Genomic DNA, 20929 nt, shown 5'->3' on the forward strand with positions numbered 1-20929 from the left:
TGGAAACCAGGTCCTGCTACACCACTTCTCTCACACAGCATCCTATGATGCCCGGCAGGAGCTGTGATCTGCGTGCCAGTCAGGGATGTACATAGACTTCGGTGGGTATCAGTCTACTGGGTGCAGCACTGAGGTGGGAGGGTTACCTGCAGGTTTAGGGCAAAACTAGATGGGCTCTCTCCCTGCCCTCTGGATCAGAGGAGGCACTAAGACATATCTAGCACTCAGCTAGGACAAGAGTGGTTGCTAAGCAGTCCCTGAACATCCTTTGGCCATCCCTGACACAGTTACCCTTCAGAAGTTGCTATAGTTTGGATTTGGAATGCTCCCAACCAAAGGCCCATGTGTTTAAAGTGTGTTCCCCAGAATGGTGTTCTGGGAAGTGGTGGAAACTATCGGAGGTGAAAATTAGAATAGGTGAGACCTAGTAGGAGGTCTTTGGTCATTATGGATGTGCCTTCAAAGGGGATTATGAGGCCCCAGTCTCTCTCTCTCTCTCTCTTTTTGCATCCCAACCATGAGACCCACAGCCTTACTCTGCTGTACACTTCTGACCATGAGTTACTGCCTCAGCGTGGGCCTAAAAGTAATGGAACCAACTGACTGTGGACTGAAACCTCTAAAACTGTGAGCCAAAATAAACCTTTCCTTTTTACAAGTTGATTATCTCAGGTATTTTGTTACAGAAAGCTGACAGAGAGGAGAGATGCCCCATGTAGGCATGTGGAAGAGGGAGATGCCCAGTTGGGGCAGTGTATCCACTACTCACAGAGAGAGAAGGAATAGACAGGCCCCTGTTGCTCCCCTTCCCTGTGGAAAGCAGAGGCAGATGAGATCAAGGGAATGAAGAGCAGAGTATAGTCTAAAGTCTGACATCCAAGAGGGTATAGGATATATCTCTTGGACAAGTCACTGAATGGTTCTATCTTTCTGCACTCAGCTTTTAAAGTGGAATGATAATCTCTTTTCAATCTACTTCTGAATTGTTTATAAAGAAAAAATAAAACAATGTAAATTTGACACAAATGAAAAGAGGAGGTGTCATTCGTTGGAATACCAAACACAGACTCTTAATCAGAAATGGAGTCCTCCTTTCCCTGTAGTAATTCCTTCCTAATAGGCTTTCTTTGCATCCTTGGTAGACTGTTTTCCAGGGATATTTTAGCTGAGCATGGCTATAACTCACTTCTTAAGAAGGAAGAAATAAGGTGGGCCTCTGAAGCAGTCTGAGCCAGTAAGCCTCCAGGTTACTGGAGCCTGAAGCAAGGGACACTTTCTTTGTGTTTAACCTGAGCCAACATTTCAATCCTTGACATGTATCCTCATGGTTTCTGCCACAAGCAAAGTCATGTTATTAAATAATTTACCCCAGATCATTCATCTTTCCATATCACATTGCTTTATAAAGGCCCACTTCAACTACCCAAGAGTTCAGCTAGAATTCTGATGAATAGGCAACTGCATGTTTATGTGTCCAGGAGTGAGAGGATATGGCTGAGTTCTGAATGACTAAATTGGTTTTTGGTCAAATAGCGATTCATATTCACAGGAGTGCAAAATTATAGAAGATGTTTTTATAGTCAAGGGATGTTTGATATTATGCCTTTTATATTTTATGTATTATAGAACAGATTTTATTAGTTTGAAATAGAAAAACTGACATTATCCAGTTCTATGGATTCCACAAATGAAATATGAGCCTTTAAAAAGGAAGTGATTATTTATATTATAGAATTTACATAAGCCAAGCTTAGAGGAATTAAATGGGACTGTATTTAAATACAATAATCAAGTCTTCAGAAAACTTGCATTTAAGCTGGAGGGGTGTTTACAACGGTCTTATCAGGTTCTTGAGGATTTCTGGGTGAAGTATTCTTTTGAGAATCTGATAACAGGAATCTTTCCATCAGAAGAACACACATTTCCCACAAAATTAGGCATATTGATTTCAGGAAATGCCTTTTGGTAGAGCCCTCTTTTCAGTGAGTCCTACTCACTGAAATCAACATATCCTAAATTGGTACCCTTCTATCACTACTTTTCAACCCTCAGCCATTGCTCCCACCAACACTCCAAAGCAAAAGCAAATTCAGTATCTCAGAGTCAATTTACAAGAAGGTACCTTGATCTTAAGGGGTTAGAAGGCTGGGATGTATTTGTATTTCAAATTGCAGCTGTATATGGATAGTGACAGTCCTCACATGCATAATAAACTTCTATCACCAAGGGGTAGCATCTCAGGTGTTAGGTAGGCCCTTTAACTCCAAGTACTAATCAATGTATCTTAAATACTACTACTGTGTTCCAAGTAAAATTCACTTCCTTCTGCATCACTACTTTTGTTTTCAAAAAGTTATAGTAGATATGTTAACAAAATAATAAATATTCTTTTTTTCCTTAATCTATATATGAAAGTACCTTACCTTGAATAAATGGAGAAATCTTCTTCTGAGAGGCCATCTGAGAGGTTAATTCCATATACCTCTTTCATAGGCTGGACCACATTCTGGGTTTTTTAAAAAAAGGAACCAGTTAGAATATTTAGACATCTAGCATATTAATAATTCCCAAAGATGAAGAAAATGGGCATGGGAATTTCCCACAAAAGCAATCACAGTGTTTCTTCAACCAATTAACTAACCTTCTCATTAATTCTTTTTTAAAAAACTTGATTTCCATTTCCTACTAGTTTATTTTTGGCTTTAAAAAAAAGCTGTTAAACTGGGTGCATACTTATAATTCCAGTGGTCCGTGAGTTCAAAGCTGGCCTCAGCAAAGGGGAGGGCTTAGCAGCTCAGTGAGACCCTATCTCTAAATAAAATACAAAATAGGGCTGGGGATGTAGCTCAGTGGTTGAATGCCCCTGAATTTAATCCCCAGTATCACCCACTCCCCCACCACACACAAAAGCTGTTAAATAATTATGGATTATTTTGGTATAATGCTGGAGTTGGCAAACATTTTCTGTAAAAGACCAAATTAGTAAATATTTTAGGCTTTTGGGGTTATACCGTCTCCATTGCAAATACTCAACTCTGCTAGTACAGTATAACAGCAGTCATATATAATATGTAAACAAATAGACATGACTGGGTTTCAATAAAACTTTATTTACAAAAACAGGCAGTGGGCTGGATTTGGCCTATTGGTGGTAATTTGCCAATTCCTTGAATAATGGATTCAGTCTTTACATCATCATATTTTATTTGCCTTATAAATGGCTTAGCTATTTCTACAAAGCATATTTCCCCAGCTAGACCTGGCTCTTTTGTTGTTTGCTTCCATTTGTTTTCCTTTAAAATACTGGTAATACTGAATTGAATAGGATGACTTTCCCCCAGGGGCTATTTAGAGATTGAGAGTGTTAGGTCCAAACCCTGCTTCCCAGCAACATGCTGAGACAGGGAATAAATGGACCTCAAGTGGATGGGCTGATCAAAGAGGGAAAGGATTCTTGAAAAATTCTGAAGTGGTAAAAAATTCACTATTACACAGGGAAGCAAAACTACCTATTTTTATTTCAAAATGAAATGATTTTCAAGGTCGATGCTAAATGTGCCTATGTAGTACCTAAAGCACCACACATTAAATTATGTGAGGGAGAAAATGTGACATTTTTCTTGCTCTCAGCCTTTTAACTGAAAGCAGAATTTTAAAGATCATTCTCTAGAGCCTCAGGCAGGACCATGACAGCTTCCCTCCCCCGCACCTCAGTCACTTTGGCACTGTCTCCAGTGTCTGTCATCTTCACAGGAGTGGAACGCTGAGACACAGAGCCCTCTTCTTCACGGTCCGTCCCAGAGTCATCCTCAGAGCTGCTGGACACAGCCTCCTCGCTGGGGGGAGGTGGGGCGCTGGCTGCTGTTTTCCGCTGTAAGATGGCTTCCTCTCTATTGCTTTTGTTTCTTTACAAAGATGAACATGCCTGTGAACCATCTTTAAATTGAACCTTCAGCACGATGTAAATTTACTCTGTCCCAAAGTCTAAGTGCTTGTGAGGCATGAGAAAATGACTATGAGAAACTAGTTTCTGGATTCAAGTTTTACTAAAGATGAAAGTATTTCTCCAGGTACATGTACTCATATTATAAATTCAAAATATGAACCAAAATGTATTTGTAGAGCACAAAAAAGTTTTCTCACCATGTGGCTACTGTGACTTCCTTTGGTAAGTAAAATCAATATTTTCAAAATTTATGGTATAATAATGGAAGATTATATGTTTGAGGTATTGGGAAAATTATAACATATAAAAGCTTCAAGAAAAGGTCAAGAGTCAAATTCATAGTATACCAAAATAATAAGAACTAATAAACATAAATTAATTTTTAAATTTTATTGAGTTATTCTTTATTGAGTTATTATTTAAATTGTGTTGGGTTATTCATAATCAAATATATTTGCTGAATATTCCAATAGCAGAGAACAGATGAAGAAAAAAATAATAAAAAATTCACACTCATAAAAGTATTTACTTTTACTTTAAGTGGCAAATTTGAGAATACTAAGAATACTGTGTTTTGTTTTGTTTTTTTAATCAGTGTTTCCTAGTAATACTTCTAGTTTAGAAAAAAAATATTTATTGTTTCACTCTTAACTTTAAAAAAATTCTCTATAAGGGACTAAAAATACCATAATACTCTAAAATGTCCTAGAAAGGAAAAAGCAGTATTTTTTGACCATGAGTTAGAAAATACATTAGTTTCTGACTTGTATTTCTACATTGTAGAAAATACATTAGTTTCTGACTTGTTGTACTTAAAATTTGATGAATATCTGTGCTACCCAGTAATACAGCTGGTCATTTATTTATTTGTCCTGGGAACATGTGGAACTCTAAACTCCTGAGGGCTTTCCTTCTTTCAAATTCCTCCTAGCATCTGGTTAGGGCTCAACTTGAAGCTATTCAAAGGTTACATATTTAAGCCACAAAAGTGGTATATCTGGAAAAAATTAGTATATATCCCATGAAGCTAGAATCGAATTAAGATCCTATACACATTCCCAAATACAATTAGGATTCTGTATCTACAGTTAGGCCAAGACTTCTGGTCAGAGTCTAGAAGAAATCTTATCACTGGAACTAGGGAGGTCAATAGAGGATAATGAGATTCTTATGCCAGAACACAACACTTTTGACTTCAGTCTTCAAGCATGAAGATGCAAATGTGGTATGTCTTCTTCATATTATCAGATATAATAGAATAAGTCTCCCCCAAACAATGTTATAGTGATACCCAGAAAATCTATTATGTTCTCTATCAAGTATATTTGTTTTTATGTTCCTCAGGATGTCAACAAAAATAAACACGAGTATAATTTTTTACTTACATATTTTATGATTGAGAATGAATGTTTTATAGGACATAAAACACATTATCTATTACTTGTTTTTATGCCATCTGTTATATTCCCTATTTTAAATAATAAAATGTACCATGTTGCTAATATTCCTATAAATTTTTCTTTCAATATTGATTGGTTCAATGATCCCAGTGCTATTAATGAACTACCTACATAGATGCAATAAATGGACTGTGCCCCGAACTATGTTACTTGAAGTTATTAGTTTTTGCTGGAAATACTATTGCATAGCCCTATTATTTTACATGAATCTTTAAAATTTCATTCTATATGCAAATCTTACCCCAATACCGATTTTCCAGTTTCATCTGGTTTCCGCACAGTAAATGGACTTGGATCAATGCCAACAGTCTTAGGCATAAAGTCACTAGAAAAAGAAGAAAAAAGGCAAAATACCATATGAATCACTGTCCATCCAGATGTTATCAGCTTCCATTTCAATTCCCACTTATATTATTCCTTCATTAATGTTAACTTTAGAGCTACATATATTTTGAGCCAAATGTTCAGGAGATATTCAGGTAATCTGGGCCTTAAAAATCCCATGAACTAAAGGAACTAGGGAACTTTAATATTACCAGTCTTCACTGTGAAATCTCTGTGATTGTGAGGCCCAACAGTTTTGAATGAACTATGTTTCCTAGAACTATGTTGGTACCTAATCTTTATCTAAGATGATACCAGCTGATTATATATCACAATTAGTTCTCAGGCAAAATTAGACTCAAAAGCCAATAGCAAAACACTAAGTTATTTAGCTTTAAGGACAATGTTTTAAACTATAGCACCAAAGGAGGTAGATATAATGATCAAAACACAGTGGTATGATTTGAAATATCAACATCCACCTCATTAGGCTGAGGTTAATTCATTAAAACACTGTTGGAATACTTTATATAGAAACCGTTTTAATTTACCACTGGCTGAGATCTGCTGAAGCTTCTTTCTCATTATGCAAGGGCTACCTTACTTACCACAGAAGCTAGACCAATTTCCCCAACATACCAACAAGGCAACATTACTATAGGTTATGCTAAGACTCGTGGCTTCTGGCAAGGACACTGCTCCCAGTGTGTGCCTAAATGTCACATTTTTGGAAGGAAAAGAAAGTGATCTGGCTTAAAATTAATAGCCTGAAAACATTTTCAAACTGTTAAAATAGACAATGAACAATGCAATTAGTTTAATTTTTTCTTTCTTTTTGATCCTCACAATTTGTAGATTCCATGTTTGTGAAGTTGCTTACTCACTGAAATTTATTTGTAATACCAAATCAACATCTACAGTGTTCTTGCAGTTACCCTCATGTTATGCCAAGAGCTGGGAAAAATTTACATCATTAACACGTTCCCAGCCAAAGCTGAAGAAGGTGGACTCTTTATTTTTGTTTTCCTACTGTAAATGAGTGTCTCTTGACCAACTATTTGGTGCTACTTTTTTCGCATTTTTTTTTGTGTGTGTGTGCTTTCTGTTGGTGACCTTGCTGTTTAAAAATAGTTCCCAATCAGTGCTAAGCACAAGTGTTTCTGAGCATAAGAAAGCCATGATGTACCTTCTAGAAAAAATATGTGAGATAAATGAGCTTCATTCAGGCATGAGTTACAGTGCTGTTGGCTGAGAACAATGTAAATGAATCAACAATATATGTTAAGTAAAGGTGTCCTAAACAGACCCTAAGATACCATCTCACTCCAGTAAGATTGGCAGCCATTATGAAGTCAAACAACAACAAGTGCTGGCGAGGATGTGGGGAAAAGGGTACACTTGTACATTGCTGGTGGGACTGCAGATTGGTGCAGCCAATTTGGAAAGCAGTATGGAGATTTCTTGGAAAGCTGGGAATGGAGCCACCATTTGACCCAGGTATTCCCCGTCTGGGTCTATTCCCTAAAGACCTAAAAAGAGCATGCTACAGGGACACTGCTACATCGATGTTCATAGCAGCACAATTCACAATAGCAAGACTGTGGAACCAACCTAGATGCCCTTCAATAGACGAATGGATAAAAAAAATGTGGCATTTATACACAATGGAGTATTACTCTGCATTAAAAAATGACAAAATCATAGAATTTGCAGGGAAATGGATGGCATTAGAGCAGATTATGCTAAGTGAAGCTAGCCAATCCCTAAAAAACAAATGCCAAATGTCTTCTTTGATATAAGGAGAGTAACTAAGATCAGAGTAGGGACGAAGAACAGGAGAAGAAGATTAACATTTAACAGGGATGAGAGGTGGGAGGGAAAGGGAGAGAGAAGGGAAATTGCATGGAAATGGAAGGAGACCCTCAGGGTTATACAGTGGAGGGGGTAGAGATAGAGGAGGGGAGGGGAGGGGAGAGGTGGGGAGCGGGGATGGTGGAGGATGGGAAAGGCAGCGGAGCACAACAGACACTAGTATGGCAATATGTAAATCAATGGATGTGTAACTGATGTGATTCTGCAATCTGTGTATGGGGTGAAGGTGGGAGTTCATAACCCACTTGAATCAAAGTGTGGAATATGATATGTCAAGAAATTTGTAATGTTTTGAACAACCAACAATAAAAAATTAAAAAAAAAAGTAAAAAAAAAAAAAAAAAGAAAGAGAAAAAAAAAATAAAGGTGTCCTAAACAGAAACACATACAAAACAAGGTTATATATTCATCAGTTGATAAAAATACTGTGATCAGATGCTCACAGGAACTTCATTCTGTATTTCCTGTAGAAGCAATGGTTCAGAATTCATTAATTCAGTGTTTGCAGTGACTACAGAATCTCACTATGACAAAAAATCAACAACATATTTATAAACACATGTACAATGTCATTTGTCCTTTGTTGAGCTGAAAACTTTTAGAAATGACAAAGACTTTACATTAAAACAGCTAAACTTTGGGCTGGGGTTGTAGCACAGTGGCAGAGCACTTGCCTAGCTTACTGTTACCTCACAGTGCGTGAGGCTCTGGATTCAATCCTCAGCACCACATAAAAATAAATAAAATAAAGTTCCATCAACAGCAAAAAAAAAAAAAAAAATTAAGGAAAAAAACAAAACAAAATTAAACTTTAACAAGTTTAATTGAAAAATCAAACAAATAAAAATTTCAAACTTTCCTCACCATTTACCTAAAGCAAAATGTGGATTTCTAGGAAACAAAGATATTCCTACATCTACCACACAAGCCTTAAATATACATATGTCATATCCAAAGAAAACATAAAATGCAAAAATTAAAACTTCTGTATAAAATACAATCAAGAAGTGATTTCTTTTGCCCAATTTTCTTATTCTGGTCCCATAATTTTTCCTAAAATTTCCCATCAAGTTCTAAAAGAGACACAGGAAAATGAAGGGTGTCCAAAGGCAACAGACCAGATAGAAAGAATCTGAAAACTACATCACATGAGTTATTGAGGAAATAATGAAGGATATTTTACCCTGAGAAGAAAAGTGTTGCTTCTTCAAACAACTGGAGGGCTGTCTTACAGAAAAGGAACTAGTTTTGTCCTGAGTCTAATAAAAATAGTAATATAATAGCTCCAATTTATTAACCTGTGCCAGAAACTATATTAAATACTTGGGGTGTCATCATGTGTGGGGGTTGTGGAGATGAGGAAAATAAGGAGAACATTCTCAAAGTCATACAGTTAGGCAGTGGCTGATCTAAGATGCAACTTCCAGCCCTTCTGATACCAAAGAAAATGCTTTTTTTAGCTCTGAATTTCTATATTCAATGAAAAAAATTGTTGATTCTGAATGGCAAACTAGGACTAATGGTAGGCAGATTTCAACTTATCAAAAGAGAAAATTAACTCTAGTTGTGTAACAAGAGAAAGGGCTGCCTCTTGAAGTAGCAGATTCCCCCTCACGGGAGTTATTCAAACAGACTGAACACCTACTGCTGGGAAGGCTTGCAGAATGCATTTCTGGTAAAGTAACATATATCTGTATGAACTAGGAAAGCTAGAGCTCCCATATACTTTGAGCATCAGAGTACTCACAACATACCGTGCTGAACTTGTCATAGCCAGGCAAAAGGTATCATCAAAACTACTCAATTCATACGGCCGAAAGAACTCATTGTGGATATCAATCTCTTCTTCATATCTGTGAAATTTCTTCACTATCAACTTCTTTAAGTTCGCAGCACAGATAACTAGGAGAGATATTGCCTGTTACTTGAAAAGTCTTTAGATTGCATCTAAGTAGATATTTTTATAAAACCAACTGTGTACAAAGAGGTTGCTCTAGTAAACTGCATCAGGGACACTTCTAGTTCATTTAGTTTATTCTAGAACTCCAAAAATGTGCTGGTGTAAAAATTGAAGAGAACAAGTCACGTACCTTCATCATAAGGCAATGGTAAATGCTTTATTACCTCTGGTGTCCACCAATGAGTGTAACTATAAAATTAAAAAAAAAAAAGAAAAAAGAATAAGATGAATCAAATGTAAAATATTGGGTTTTCTACAATTTATCAGATAAAAAGAGTTGTGTGGTTTATGATGTTGCCTCCTACTTGAAAGTTAATATTTTTTCTCTTTGAAAACACGTTTGCAAAACACAATAGGTCTTCAACACGTTAATTCCCTTCCCAACTCTTTTCATGTTTCAATTCTGTCACAGATTTACAAAAGTGTCATGATATACCTGAGAGTAAAGATGCTCTGATGTTACTTACTTTTAGCACCCCCCCAAAAAAAAATTTGGATATACTAAGCCAACTCTAGGAGGGACTGCCAGGACAGTGCCACCAGGTTAGCAGTGGGACCTTGACCCAAGTCCTATGACCAGGGCTCCCTTGCACATAGCTGTCTGAAAGATCATGTTTCCTACTCTGCTACATATATACACATCTGTGTGTGTGTGAATTGAAACAGTTCAGCAAAATCACTAAGGAGCAAATTAGTCCTAATGAACAAGTTCCCTTAGAAAATAGTGTAGGCCCTGTTAGTCTTCAGCTGTAAATGTTCACTATTTGATTACAGAAGCCTGTCAGAGTTAAGGATAAGAAATTTCAACTGTCTGGATTTATGATAGAAGATTCACCTGCTTAAGCAGAGAAATCTAAAAGAATCCTTAACTGCCTTCTCTCAGAACTCTGAATTTAATTTCAAATCAAATTCTGATGAAATAGATATTTAAAGGAAAGTAATATGTCCAAGTTCATGAGAACTCAAAAGGGAAAAAATCTGAAATAATATATCAGAACACACATACCACATACACACACACACACACACACACACACCAGATTTCCAAAGGGGGTGGGGAGGCCTATGACCAATAATGCTAAGTAGAGAATTTCATACAAATGGAAGGTTTCCTCAAAATAAAACGCTGAAGGGGCTGGGATTGTAGTTCAGTGGTAGAGTGCTTGCCTAGGGATTGTGTACATCTACAACTAAAAAAAAAATACTTTAAAAAACATAAAATACTGAAATTACAAACTTGGATAATCCTAATAAAATGAAGAAATTGAGGTGTATCCAAATGAAACTAGCAACACAGGAAACTCTCCTAGAGATGACAAGCAGAATCCATTCTGAGGATGATGAAAAGAGGAAACTGAAGCCTAATGAAATGTGAGATTTATGGGAACAGTGCTTTGATAGCAGGAAAGGCTTCCAAAGTTCTGTTTTAGACTGAAGTTATGCTTTAGAGCAGTGCTTGTCAAAATCCATTGTGCAAATAAACCACTTGGAGATCTTGTTAAAAGGCAGATTCTTACTCAGCAGGTAGGGCCCGAGACTCTAAATTTATGATAGGATCCCGGGTGATGCCAAAGGACTGGCCCTCAGACTGCTTTTCCAATAGCAAGGTTTTAGAGCATGAAAAGAACGGATAAAGGATAGCACTGCCACTGGCAGAGAATTCATTCAGTTATTCAACATTTATTAAGCACCTACTATGTGTCAGACACTGCTCTACATGTTGGAAGTGCCATGCTGCAAATAATGATAGAAAAAAATTGTTTTATTCCAGACTTGAGAGAAAAATATACAATACAAAGAGGGAACTGTGTAGAGCCCAAGAGACAAAAGGAAGCAGAAGGATAACTCTAAAATCATTTAAGGGTCCTGGTGCCTCTGAGATCAAAAATTTTTAAGGAACACTGATGGATGAAACTACACTGGAAATGGGCAAATGTGGTCTTGATGACTCAAAAGTGGGAGAGCGATAGATTCCAAAAACTATACATCATTGAGGGTGACGTCAATTCCAAACCAAAAGAACCAAGTATTAAAGATATGTTGTGAGTGACCTCAAAAGATAACAAGTGAATTCTATAAATTCACATATGCTCACTAAAATATGCCATCGCAGGATCATCTCATTTTTTAAAGTTTTTTAATATTTATTTTTTAGTTGTAGTTGAATACAATATATTTATTTATTTATTTATTTTTTATGTGGCGCTAAGGATGGAACCCAGGGCCTCACACGTGCTAGGCAAGCTCTCTACCACTGAGCCACAACCTCAGCCCCCTCATTTTGCTTTCTGATTAGAAAAATCAGACTATCATATCAGGGGAAAGAAAAAGATGTGAGGGCTGGGGCTGTGTAGCTCAGTGGCAGAGTGCTTGCCTAGCACGTATGAGGCTCTGGGTTCAATCCTCAGCACCACATAAAAATAAGTAAATAAAATAAAGGCATGCTATCCATCTATAACTACAAAAAGAATTAAACAAACAAAAAAAGGAATGGGTCATTAAAAAAAAAAGAAAAAGTGTGAGCTTTTGTTTAATAAGGTTGAGTGTATGCATGTGTGTACGTGTGTGTGTGAGGGGGGGGAGAGAATACATGTAAATAACTTCTATTCTGTGAGGATCTAACTTGGACAGAGGAGGAAAACAGACAGTATCAGATAGTACATGAAGAATTCCCTAAAGAATGATGCTTACAATTATCTTGCTTAGGAAAAAGAAGTAAATTCTAAAGAATGGGTTTTAGCTCAGAATGCACTGTGTGGAGAAAAAGAATTAAGAGATAATCTTACATTAGTGATTTGAGACCAAACCATAAATTTTTAAAATATATTGCAAATTTTACTTCCCTATGTAATCTAAATCAAATCCAAGTCCCCTAAGTGAGTCTCAGAAGCAAAGAAGTCCAAGAGAAACACTTGCCTTGGGGAAGATGAGCTGAGAGGATGGAGGATGAGACACTTAAGACCACGACCAATCTTTTTTGCCTCAACTACCAGGCACATTTACTCAGAGGAAGAACACCTGCACCAGGACAGAAACCTGCTTTGGGACCAGGGATCAGAGAATGGGAGACTGCACTGGGTACTACTACCTTCTTTGCATACAATACCCCAAAAGTTAGATTATTTTCTCTTTTTCATTCCCTAGTCTTAGGATTATTAAATTCCATTGAATTGCTTAGGAAGGTTGGGGAGAATTTTAAACGATTATCTTTAGCCCCCTCAGCTAACTTGTGAACTCTCTGAAACAACACATAGAATCTTGAGCAAAGCGATCAATATTGTGATGTTTGAATAAGACACAGAAGTATGGGCAGAGCAACTGTGTAGTTAGGTGGACTTATAGCCATTTAAGCAATTCCAACCCAAAAGCACTAAACGTTAGGTGGAGGAAGTTATCTGGTGGAACAACACAGGGTTCTGCCACCTGGATTTATTCAACATTTTTCATCCAGGACTTACATTGGGATCAAGATAACCAGTGAATTAAATCTAAAGAAGCTACAGAGTTAGAAGTATTTGTTAATAAAAAGGATTTACATTTAAATATTTTTTTGGAAGCAGGCAAAGCATACAGGAGCATGACAAGAATGGTGTAATACATGGCAACAGGACATGTTAAAAAGCCCTGGGCCAGCAGGGGGAGCTATAGTGAAGAGAGGGCTCAGAAAACATTGTGATGACAATGCTGCAATTAGTTAAGGGTCCCACAGAAGCTGGCACAAATCTGACCCAACTCTGTTGCTGGATCCAGGTCTGGGCAACACAGTTTAAAAAGAACACTGACCCTCCTGGAATACACATAGAGGAGAGTGTTCCAAATGCTGGGGGACCCAGAACCACAGCATATGAGGAACAGGTAAGGAAACACGCTCTTTAATCTGAAGAAGTTCTTTTGAGAATGTATGAACTCATCTTCAAAAATTTAAAAAGACTAGGAAGTGGATGAGGCAATCATCTTCTGAAGGTTTCCATGAACTGAACTAGGATTAGTAGGTTAGTTACAGGGAAGCTGATCTCAGCACAAAGTGAGGAAAAACTGTGTAAGTGAACCATCCAAAACATGTCCCTGCTGAAGGACCCAGTCTTGTTGAGCACAGGACAGATGACCTCTCCCTAGGGAGACAGGAGAACTCACACAGCAGACAGTGAGTAGCAGACAGTGAACAAGGCCAGAAATCTCCCAGTCAATGAAATACTAATGCTTAGTATCTAAAAAGAGCTTGTTGGCATTATAAACACTTAAATGGCATCTTAGCTGATGTTGATATATAAACAAAGTTTAAATAATTGATTCTGAGCAGATCAATACATCTGGGTACCATAGTTTAAAAAGAACAGTGACACTGACTGAAAGACATATAGAACAGAGTATTCCAAATGATGAAAGGACTTGAATTACATCATATGAGGGACAGATAAAGAAACAGGGTGTATTTAATCTGGAAAAGTTATTTTGAGAATGTATGAATTCATGAATGCATTAATATATATTTGGGCTAAAAGAAGCAGTTACCTGGTTTAGATGAGTGATGGGCAGATTATTCCCATTTCCCTTATTATTCAATAAAATATTATTTCAGAATAACCAGTGGTAAACCCAGTATGAAATACAGGATGTCCATCAAGCTTGAGATATCAGGTGAATATATAATAAAGTATTTATTTATATTACATTATAAAAGTGATAAAATACTGCCCAAGTTACCAATTTTATGGGCATCATGTATCATTTTTAGTAAGTGTTAAAAACTAAGGAATGAATACTCTTAAAGAATAACAACAAGACTAACATCTACTGGACATACTGTGCATTTACATGATCTCATCTAATTCTCAGAGAAACAGAATTAGACCAGTTAAGTGACTTTACCCAAGATCACCCAGGCATTAATTGGAGGTAGGTGCTCCAGCCTGGCTGCTTCAGGACTGTGTTTATTATTCTGGGTCAGCCCCAGTATTAAGCACTTTTCACTTATTTTCTCATTTAAGCCTCAGAATGACCTTGTACAGTATGTAGAATGGTATCTCCATTTTACAGATGAGAAAGTAAGGTTTTGAGAGGGGAAATAACAGCTCTGAAGCAACACACTTGAAGAAATTCCAACTTGGCTCTACCTGAGCCTGAGTTTTGTGCTCTTTTCCTGTTACTGCCTCGGTTGACCTATTCATTTCTTTTGAGAATTATACTGGTTAAATTGTCAATACTCTATACAGATGGGTGATACTAGAAAGTCCAAAATAAAACACTGAAACTCATCATAGGGTATTTACAAGAACTGGTCAAGAGAAGAGTCTACTGATAATCCCATAAAATAATCTTTGATATTCTAGAGAGAAAAAACAAAAACAGGAGACTAAATCAACTAAGTAAGCCATATTACCTACTTTGATTTTCAGTGGCAGGCTGGTAGTTGATTCTGCTAAATCATTGAACTAGCTAAATAATCTCAGCAAAGTTTCCTTTTTTAGAAAATGGGGATGTAACAGCAGCTTCCCTTTATTCCCGCACATAAGCTCCAAAACTGCCTTAGTTATGTAACTCAAGGCAAGGAAGTGCTTTAATTTATACTTGTAATATACAGTTGGTTCTGCAGTAGAAAACTGAATTTTAGTTGTTCCCATGTTGTACATTTAGTAGCTTCAATACTGGTAATGTAACATTTCATAAAACTAATCAAATTTACCTATGGTTAATAATCATCAGCAAAACTACAAACAGATATTTACACTCATTTATTACCAAATAAACATAATTAATTTGAAAATTTTGTCAGGAAAAAATTAACAAAATAATTTATAAATAATAAGTTTAATAGAAAAACTAGCAGTGCCTCATTTAAAGCAAAAGTAATCGCAAATTTTAAGTTAGTTATCCCAATAATATGTACTGATAGGAACAAATGTAAAAAACATAAACTCTGAGACTTTCCTAATATTTTAAATATTTTTGAAGCAACACAGAATTTGGTACCAAATACAATATCAGCATTTGCTAATTCATCAATTGTTTGTGGTCTGTATATACAATTAACACAGGCTTGGCAATGACCCCTACAGTATTTGAGAGGAATGAGGGCTATATTAAACTGATGCTGTGTGAGGAAAAAAAATAACTATGGAACAACTTGATATTTTTATAGCCGTCTGAGCAGAAGGGACCAAGCCCCAACCTCCTAAATGTTAAAAATTTTGCTCATATGGCAAGACTGATAATATCTACAAGTGACTCCTCAGTTATGTATAACTATAAAGCTCTAATAAAAATTAATTAATTAAAAGAAAAGAGGGAAAAAATGGAGTTCTCATTAGGTCCTCACAATGACTCTGTGAGGTGTGTCCAGACATTTATATCTATGAGTAGGACAACACAGCTTAGAAAAAATCAAAGAACTAGTTCAAAGTCACATAACCACAGAAATTCCAACTCAGCTCCCCCCGAACCTAAGGTTCACACTACAGGGACCATATTAAAGTGTTTCATTAATTTCTTTTGAGAATATTAACACTAATTTAACTGCAATCAAACAACCTATACTGGCAAAAGATTCTAGAGAGACAAATTGAGCAGTAGGGACAAGAGGAGTATTACTTGCCACTAGTATACCACTGCTCTAGATTCCTGTCTTTACCAGTGTCACCCAAAATTGGTTGTGTTTTTCTAGAAAAAAAGAACATTGGCATTACAAACTAAATGCTACTTAGCTGCCATACTCGAAAAATCAACTGAGCCCTAGAGTTCTTAAGGGTTTCACATTTATAGGAAACATTAAAAAATGAGGTTGCTGGTTTGCTTTAGTGGAGCAACACTTAGGCTCAATGATGAAGTTATAAAGCTTTATTGGTATCTTAGGGAACATGCAAAACATCAAAGGCTGGGCTGGGGCTGGGGCTCAGTGGTAGAGTGCTCACCTAGCATTCGTGAGGCACTGGGTTCGATCCTCAGCACCACATAAAAATAAAATAATAAAATAAAAATATTGTGCCCACCTAGAACTAAAAAATAAATATTAAAAAAAAATACCAATCGCTATCCACAAGTTCTCCCAGCTGACCATCAGGACATCAACAATACCAAAGTCATGGTAAAAATGTGGTTAGACTGACTACCTTTGTCTATGTAAAAATTTCTCATAGAAAACATCTCATATTCAAAATAACATCAAACATAAGTCCACATAAGAGTCTAGAAAGAAAAATACCTTCTTCTTGTTGGTAAAAGTCTCATAGTATTTTTGTGATGCAAATAAAAATCAGTTGGGAGTTCCCAGAGATGAGGTTTTCCTTCAGTGGGATGAAAAACTCCCAGGAAGAGATTTATGGAATCTTGTCTATCGGCATCTAAAAAGCAAAAACATGTATTTCAGAAAATCCATCACTGACATAGACAACTCAAGAGAATATCTTTTCAGAAGGATAGTAATTCCATAGAACAGATCCTTGAAAATACAAGTAACATTTATATTCCAAACTTCATACTTGTACACACAATCTAAAATTCACCCGGATTCTGAGAATTATAGTGACGAAGTCACATCAATGTTTATAGCAGCTCAGTTCACAATAGCTAAACAATAGAACCAACCTAAGTGCCCTTCAATAGATAAATAGATTTTTAAAAATGTGGTCTATATATTCAACGGAATATTACTCAGCTTTAAATAAGAATGAAATCATAGCATTTGCCAGTAAATGGATGGAGTTGGAGAATAACATGCTAAGCAAAATAAGCCAATCCCAAAAGCCCAGAGGCTGAGTTTTCTCTGATATGCAGATGCTAATTCACAATAAGGGGGAGGTGGCGCTAGGGAAGAATAGAGTTACTTTATATTAGATAGAGAAGAGTGAAGGATGGGGAGGGAATATGGGGATAGGAAGGATGATAGTAGAATGAAACAGACATTATTACCTTACATACATATATGACTGCATGACTAATGTGATCCTAAAATATATACAATCAGAAAAAAGAGAAATTATACCCCAGTTATTTATGGTATATCAAAGTGCATAAATGCATTTTACTGTCATGTGCAACTAATTAGAACAAATTTTAAAAATTTAAAAATCTTATGTTTCCTTTTCCTCATAATAAAGAGGATAGCAAATATAAACTACTTCTTGAATACTGAAAGACTTTTTGGAGTCTTTAAGAATTGCCAAAACACTTTAGAAAGTGATTTTATTTTTAAAATGAAAATAACCTCACCATTTGTTAGTTTAACTAAAGTAAATACCCTTTTTATAGTTATGGTTTGGATGTGAGGTGTCTCCCAAAAGCTCATGTATGAGACAGTGCAAGAAGGTTTAGAGGAGAAATGATTGGGTTATGAGAGCCTTAACATAATCAGTGAATTAATCCCCTGATGGGATTAACCGAGTGGTGGCTGAAGGCGGAAAGGGTGTAGCTGGAGGTGGTAAATCCCTGGGGGCATGCCTTTGGGGTATATATTTTGTATCTGGAGTGGGAAGTCTCTCTCTCTCTCTTTCTTTCTCTCTCTCTCTCTCTCTCTCTCTCTCTCTCTTTCCTGATCATCATATGAACTGCTTCCCTCCCTCATACTCTTCACCATTTTGTTCTTCCTCACCTGGAACCCAGAGGAATGGAGCTGGCTAACTATGGACTAAGAGCTCTAAAACTGTGAGCCCTAAATAAACTTTTCCTCCCCTAAAATTGTTCTGGTCAGGTCTTTTAGTCCCAGCAGTGAAAAAGCTGACTAAGGCATTTACTTTATTGTAAAGAAAGCAGAGTTATCAGAGACAAACAAAATGACCCAATTCCTACCCATGTTCTGTGGCACAACCTTGAACAAGTCAGTTGCATAGTTTCCACTTTTAATAGTTGAGAAGATATTCTCTCTGGCTTTTAACAGATACAGTGTTTACAACATTTTCTGTCCCCCACACCTATTAGCCTGCTCTTTTGTGGCTGATAATGAAGACAGCAAGGACACATGAATAACAGCCTCATTCTAACTATTCAACACTCCAAAATTATCTTTCCAAACTATACTATGTGCTAATAAAACTGACTCTACTATGTCCCATTTCTTCTTCCTTTTTCTGATTGTATTTTGGTATAAATGATAATTAACACTGAAGCAGTCTCACAAACCACCCTTCCCATTCTACCCTTTCTCCTCCCTGCACCCTTTATTCATTCCCCTCATTTCCTTCTTTGCATTCTTGTCTCAGAGCCCTGTCTCTTTGAGTTTGTGGCAGAGATCCACAATACACATAATAACCTCTTTCCAAAAATGAGTTTAGGACTAAAAAATAGCACAGTAGAAATGACTGTTTTGGGAACACAATAATATTATAAAATCAATTTTCTTCCAACAGCTACAGCAAACATATACATCTGAAATTAGCACTGGTTATTTGATCATTTCAGCAAAAGCAATGAATGAAATATGGTAGATCAAACATGTAATCCTGATATTAGTATTTTGACAGGAAGCATTCCATTAAAACAGCACTTAGTTTCAGGCTAAAAGTAATATATAATAGGAATGTGTTTATATGCTGAATATATCTGCAGCCTTTTTTCCACTTGTTGAGAGAAAATATCAAGGATTAGATGATACAGACATTACTGCCCCAATTTGTATCTCTTTACACAATGCAAAAGTAAACATACTGCTCTTATAGTAATTACATTCGTTATGCTTCTTGAATAGCCTTAATGGCACTTAATAGCTCATTCCATGTAGTGCCTCAAAATATCTTAATACTATTTAGAGAAGCTTTTCATTTTTTAGTTTTTCATCCTTCAAACGTAATAGCATCTTCCTTTAAATTTTAGCAAGTATAGAAAATTGAAGATTTTATAATATCCAAAAAAGGGTATTCCTTCAAAACATCATAATGATTTCTTGAATGCATTGCTATTATTCTAACTGAAAATATATGTATGAAGTTATGGTCACCAGGAAGATGTAGGACTTTGGATATGGACAAGAGCCTAAACAGGTTAAGTGCTCTATAGCTACGTAACAACAGGGCAAAATGATTCCCTACCATTACACCCAATCATGCTTTAAAGGCAAAAAGAACATGAACTATTTGAATGCCATTCAAAAGTTAAGCACTAACTTCATTATTAACTATATTTAAATAAATCAGATGTGAATGTAATAATTTTTATTGGCCAAAAAAAATTATTTTGGAACTAAAATATTTGTTATTCTAATATTAAGTTTGTGATAAAGTAGTATCTGATGTCATTTAAGAGAAGAAAATACTATTTAATAAATGTTACTATATAACTATTAAAGAAAGGGAACAATATAGTTAGATCCCTATTTATATCACTAATTAAATGTAAGAAAGACACAGATTAACCTCCTAGTAGAAAAATAGGTATGTGAATTCTAAAAAGAAACAGAAATAGCTAATGAACATATAAAAATCCAACTTCACTAGTTATCACATAAGTGCAAATTAAAATATTTTCTATTGACAAATCCTTTACAAAATGAGCTCTCCCATTTTAATGCTTTGCTGATGGAGGCACTAGATGTTTAATCCTTCTGAAAGGCAATTTGGCCATATACATGTATATAAAAACTCTAAAAAATATTTGTACCTTCTGATTGAAAAAAAATATGCTTCCAGAATTTTCATAAAATATTTAAAATATGTAAAAAGGCATATATTCAAAGATGTTTATTTAGAAGAACTCTAGAGATACAATAACAAATAGTATAGCATGATGCTTCCAAAGACTAGAGAACTATAAGGTTACTAAAAAGTCCCATTGTAGAATAATATAAAGATTTTTCACATCATCTAAAAGAGTAAAAGCATATTATAATTACACATATAATAAAACTAGAAAAATAATGTTCTTCTAGATAGGAACAAGTGGCTTCCTCTGGAAGGTGCAGATTATATGATTTATTTGTGAGCTACTCTATGCTCTCTAGAATTAACATGTATTACTTTAATAATTGAAAAAATAATTCATTAATTCAAGAACCTACCATGTCCCTCACTGGGAATATAAGGTTGAAAAGAACCTGGCTCTTAGGGACTTACAATATTTTATAAGAAACAAAGTACATGTATGCAAATAATGGACAAGGTACTTTCAGAAGATGTAAATTCAATGAAGAAAATAAAACAATGACATGATATGAGAGAAGACGGGAATACTTAGATTGGGCAGTTAGGGAAAAGGGAAGAGGCTGAAGTGTTAAACAACATTTGAACTATAAGGATATAAAGGAGGTGGTCACACAGAGCTCCAAGGGCTGTGCCTGGCAAAGGTCTGATGGAGGGAAAAGCTAAGCAGGGGCTGGGGCTGGGGCTGAGTGATAGAGCCCTCACCCAGCATGCATGAGGCACTGGGTTCAGTCCTCAGCACCAC

The 20929-nt window shown here is 36.0% G+C and overlaps 1 protein-coding gene across 4 annotated transcripts in view; it reads right to left on the reverse strand.

Moving 5' to 3' along the window:
• Fig4 (FIG4 phosphoinositide 5-phosphatase) overlaps positions 1–20929 on the reverse strand; it is a 111484-nt gene that overhangs the window by 31073 nt on the left and 59482 nt on the right. For all 4 annotated transcript variants that reach the window (XM_046430065.2, XM_046430055.2, XM_046430039.2 and 1 more), the window contains 6 exons: positions 16761–16899; positions 9693–9751; positions 9357–9504; positions 5648–5731; positions 3710–3905; positions 2424–2506 (listed from right to left, as the gene is read on the reverse strand). In XM_046430065.2, coding sequence (XP_046286021.1) covers positions 2424–2506; positions 3710–3905; positions 5648–5731; positions 9357–9504; positions 9693–9751; positions 16761–16899 — 709 coding nt within the window. The remainder of the gene's footprint in view (positions 1–2423; positions 2507–3709; positions 3906–5647; positions 5732–9356; positions 9505–9692; positions 9752–16760; positions 16900–20929) is intronic.

Source organism: Marmota monax, unplaced genomic scaffold (assembly GCF_021218885.2).
Source record: "Marmota monax isolate L192 unplaced genomic scaffold, Marmota_monax_Labrador192_F-V1.1 WCK01_AAM20220418_F8-fsc00013, whole genome shotgun sequence".
In the NCBI taxonomy this organism is placed as follows: Eukaryota; Metazoa; Chordata; class Mammalia; order Rodentia; family Sciuridae; genus Marmota; species Marmota monax.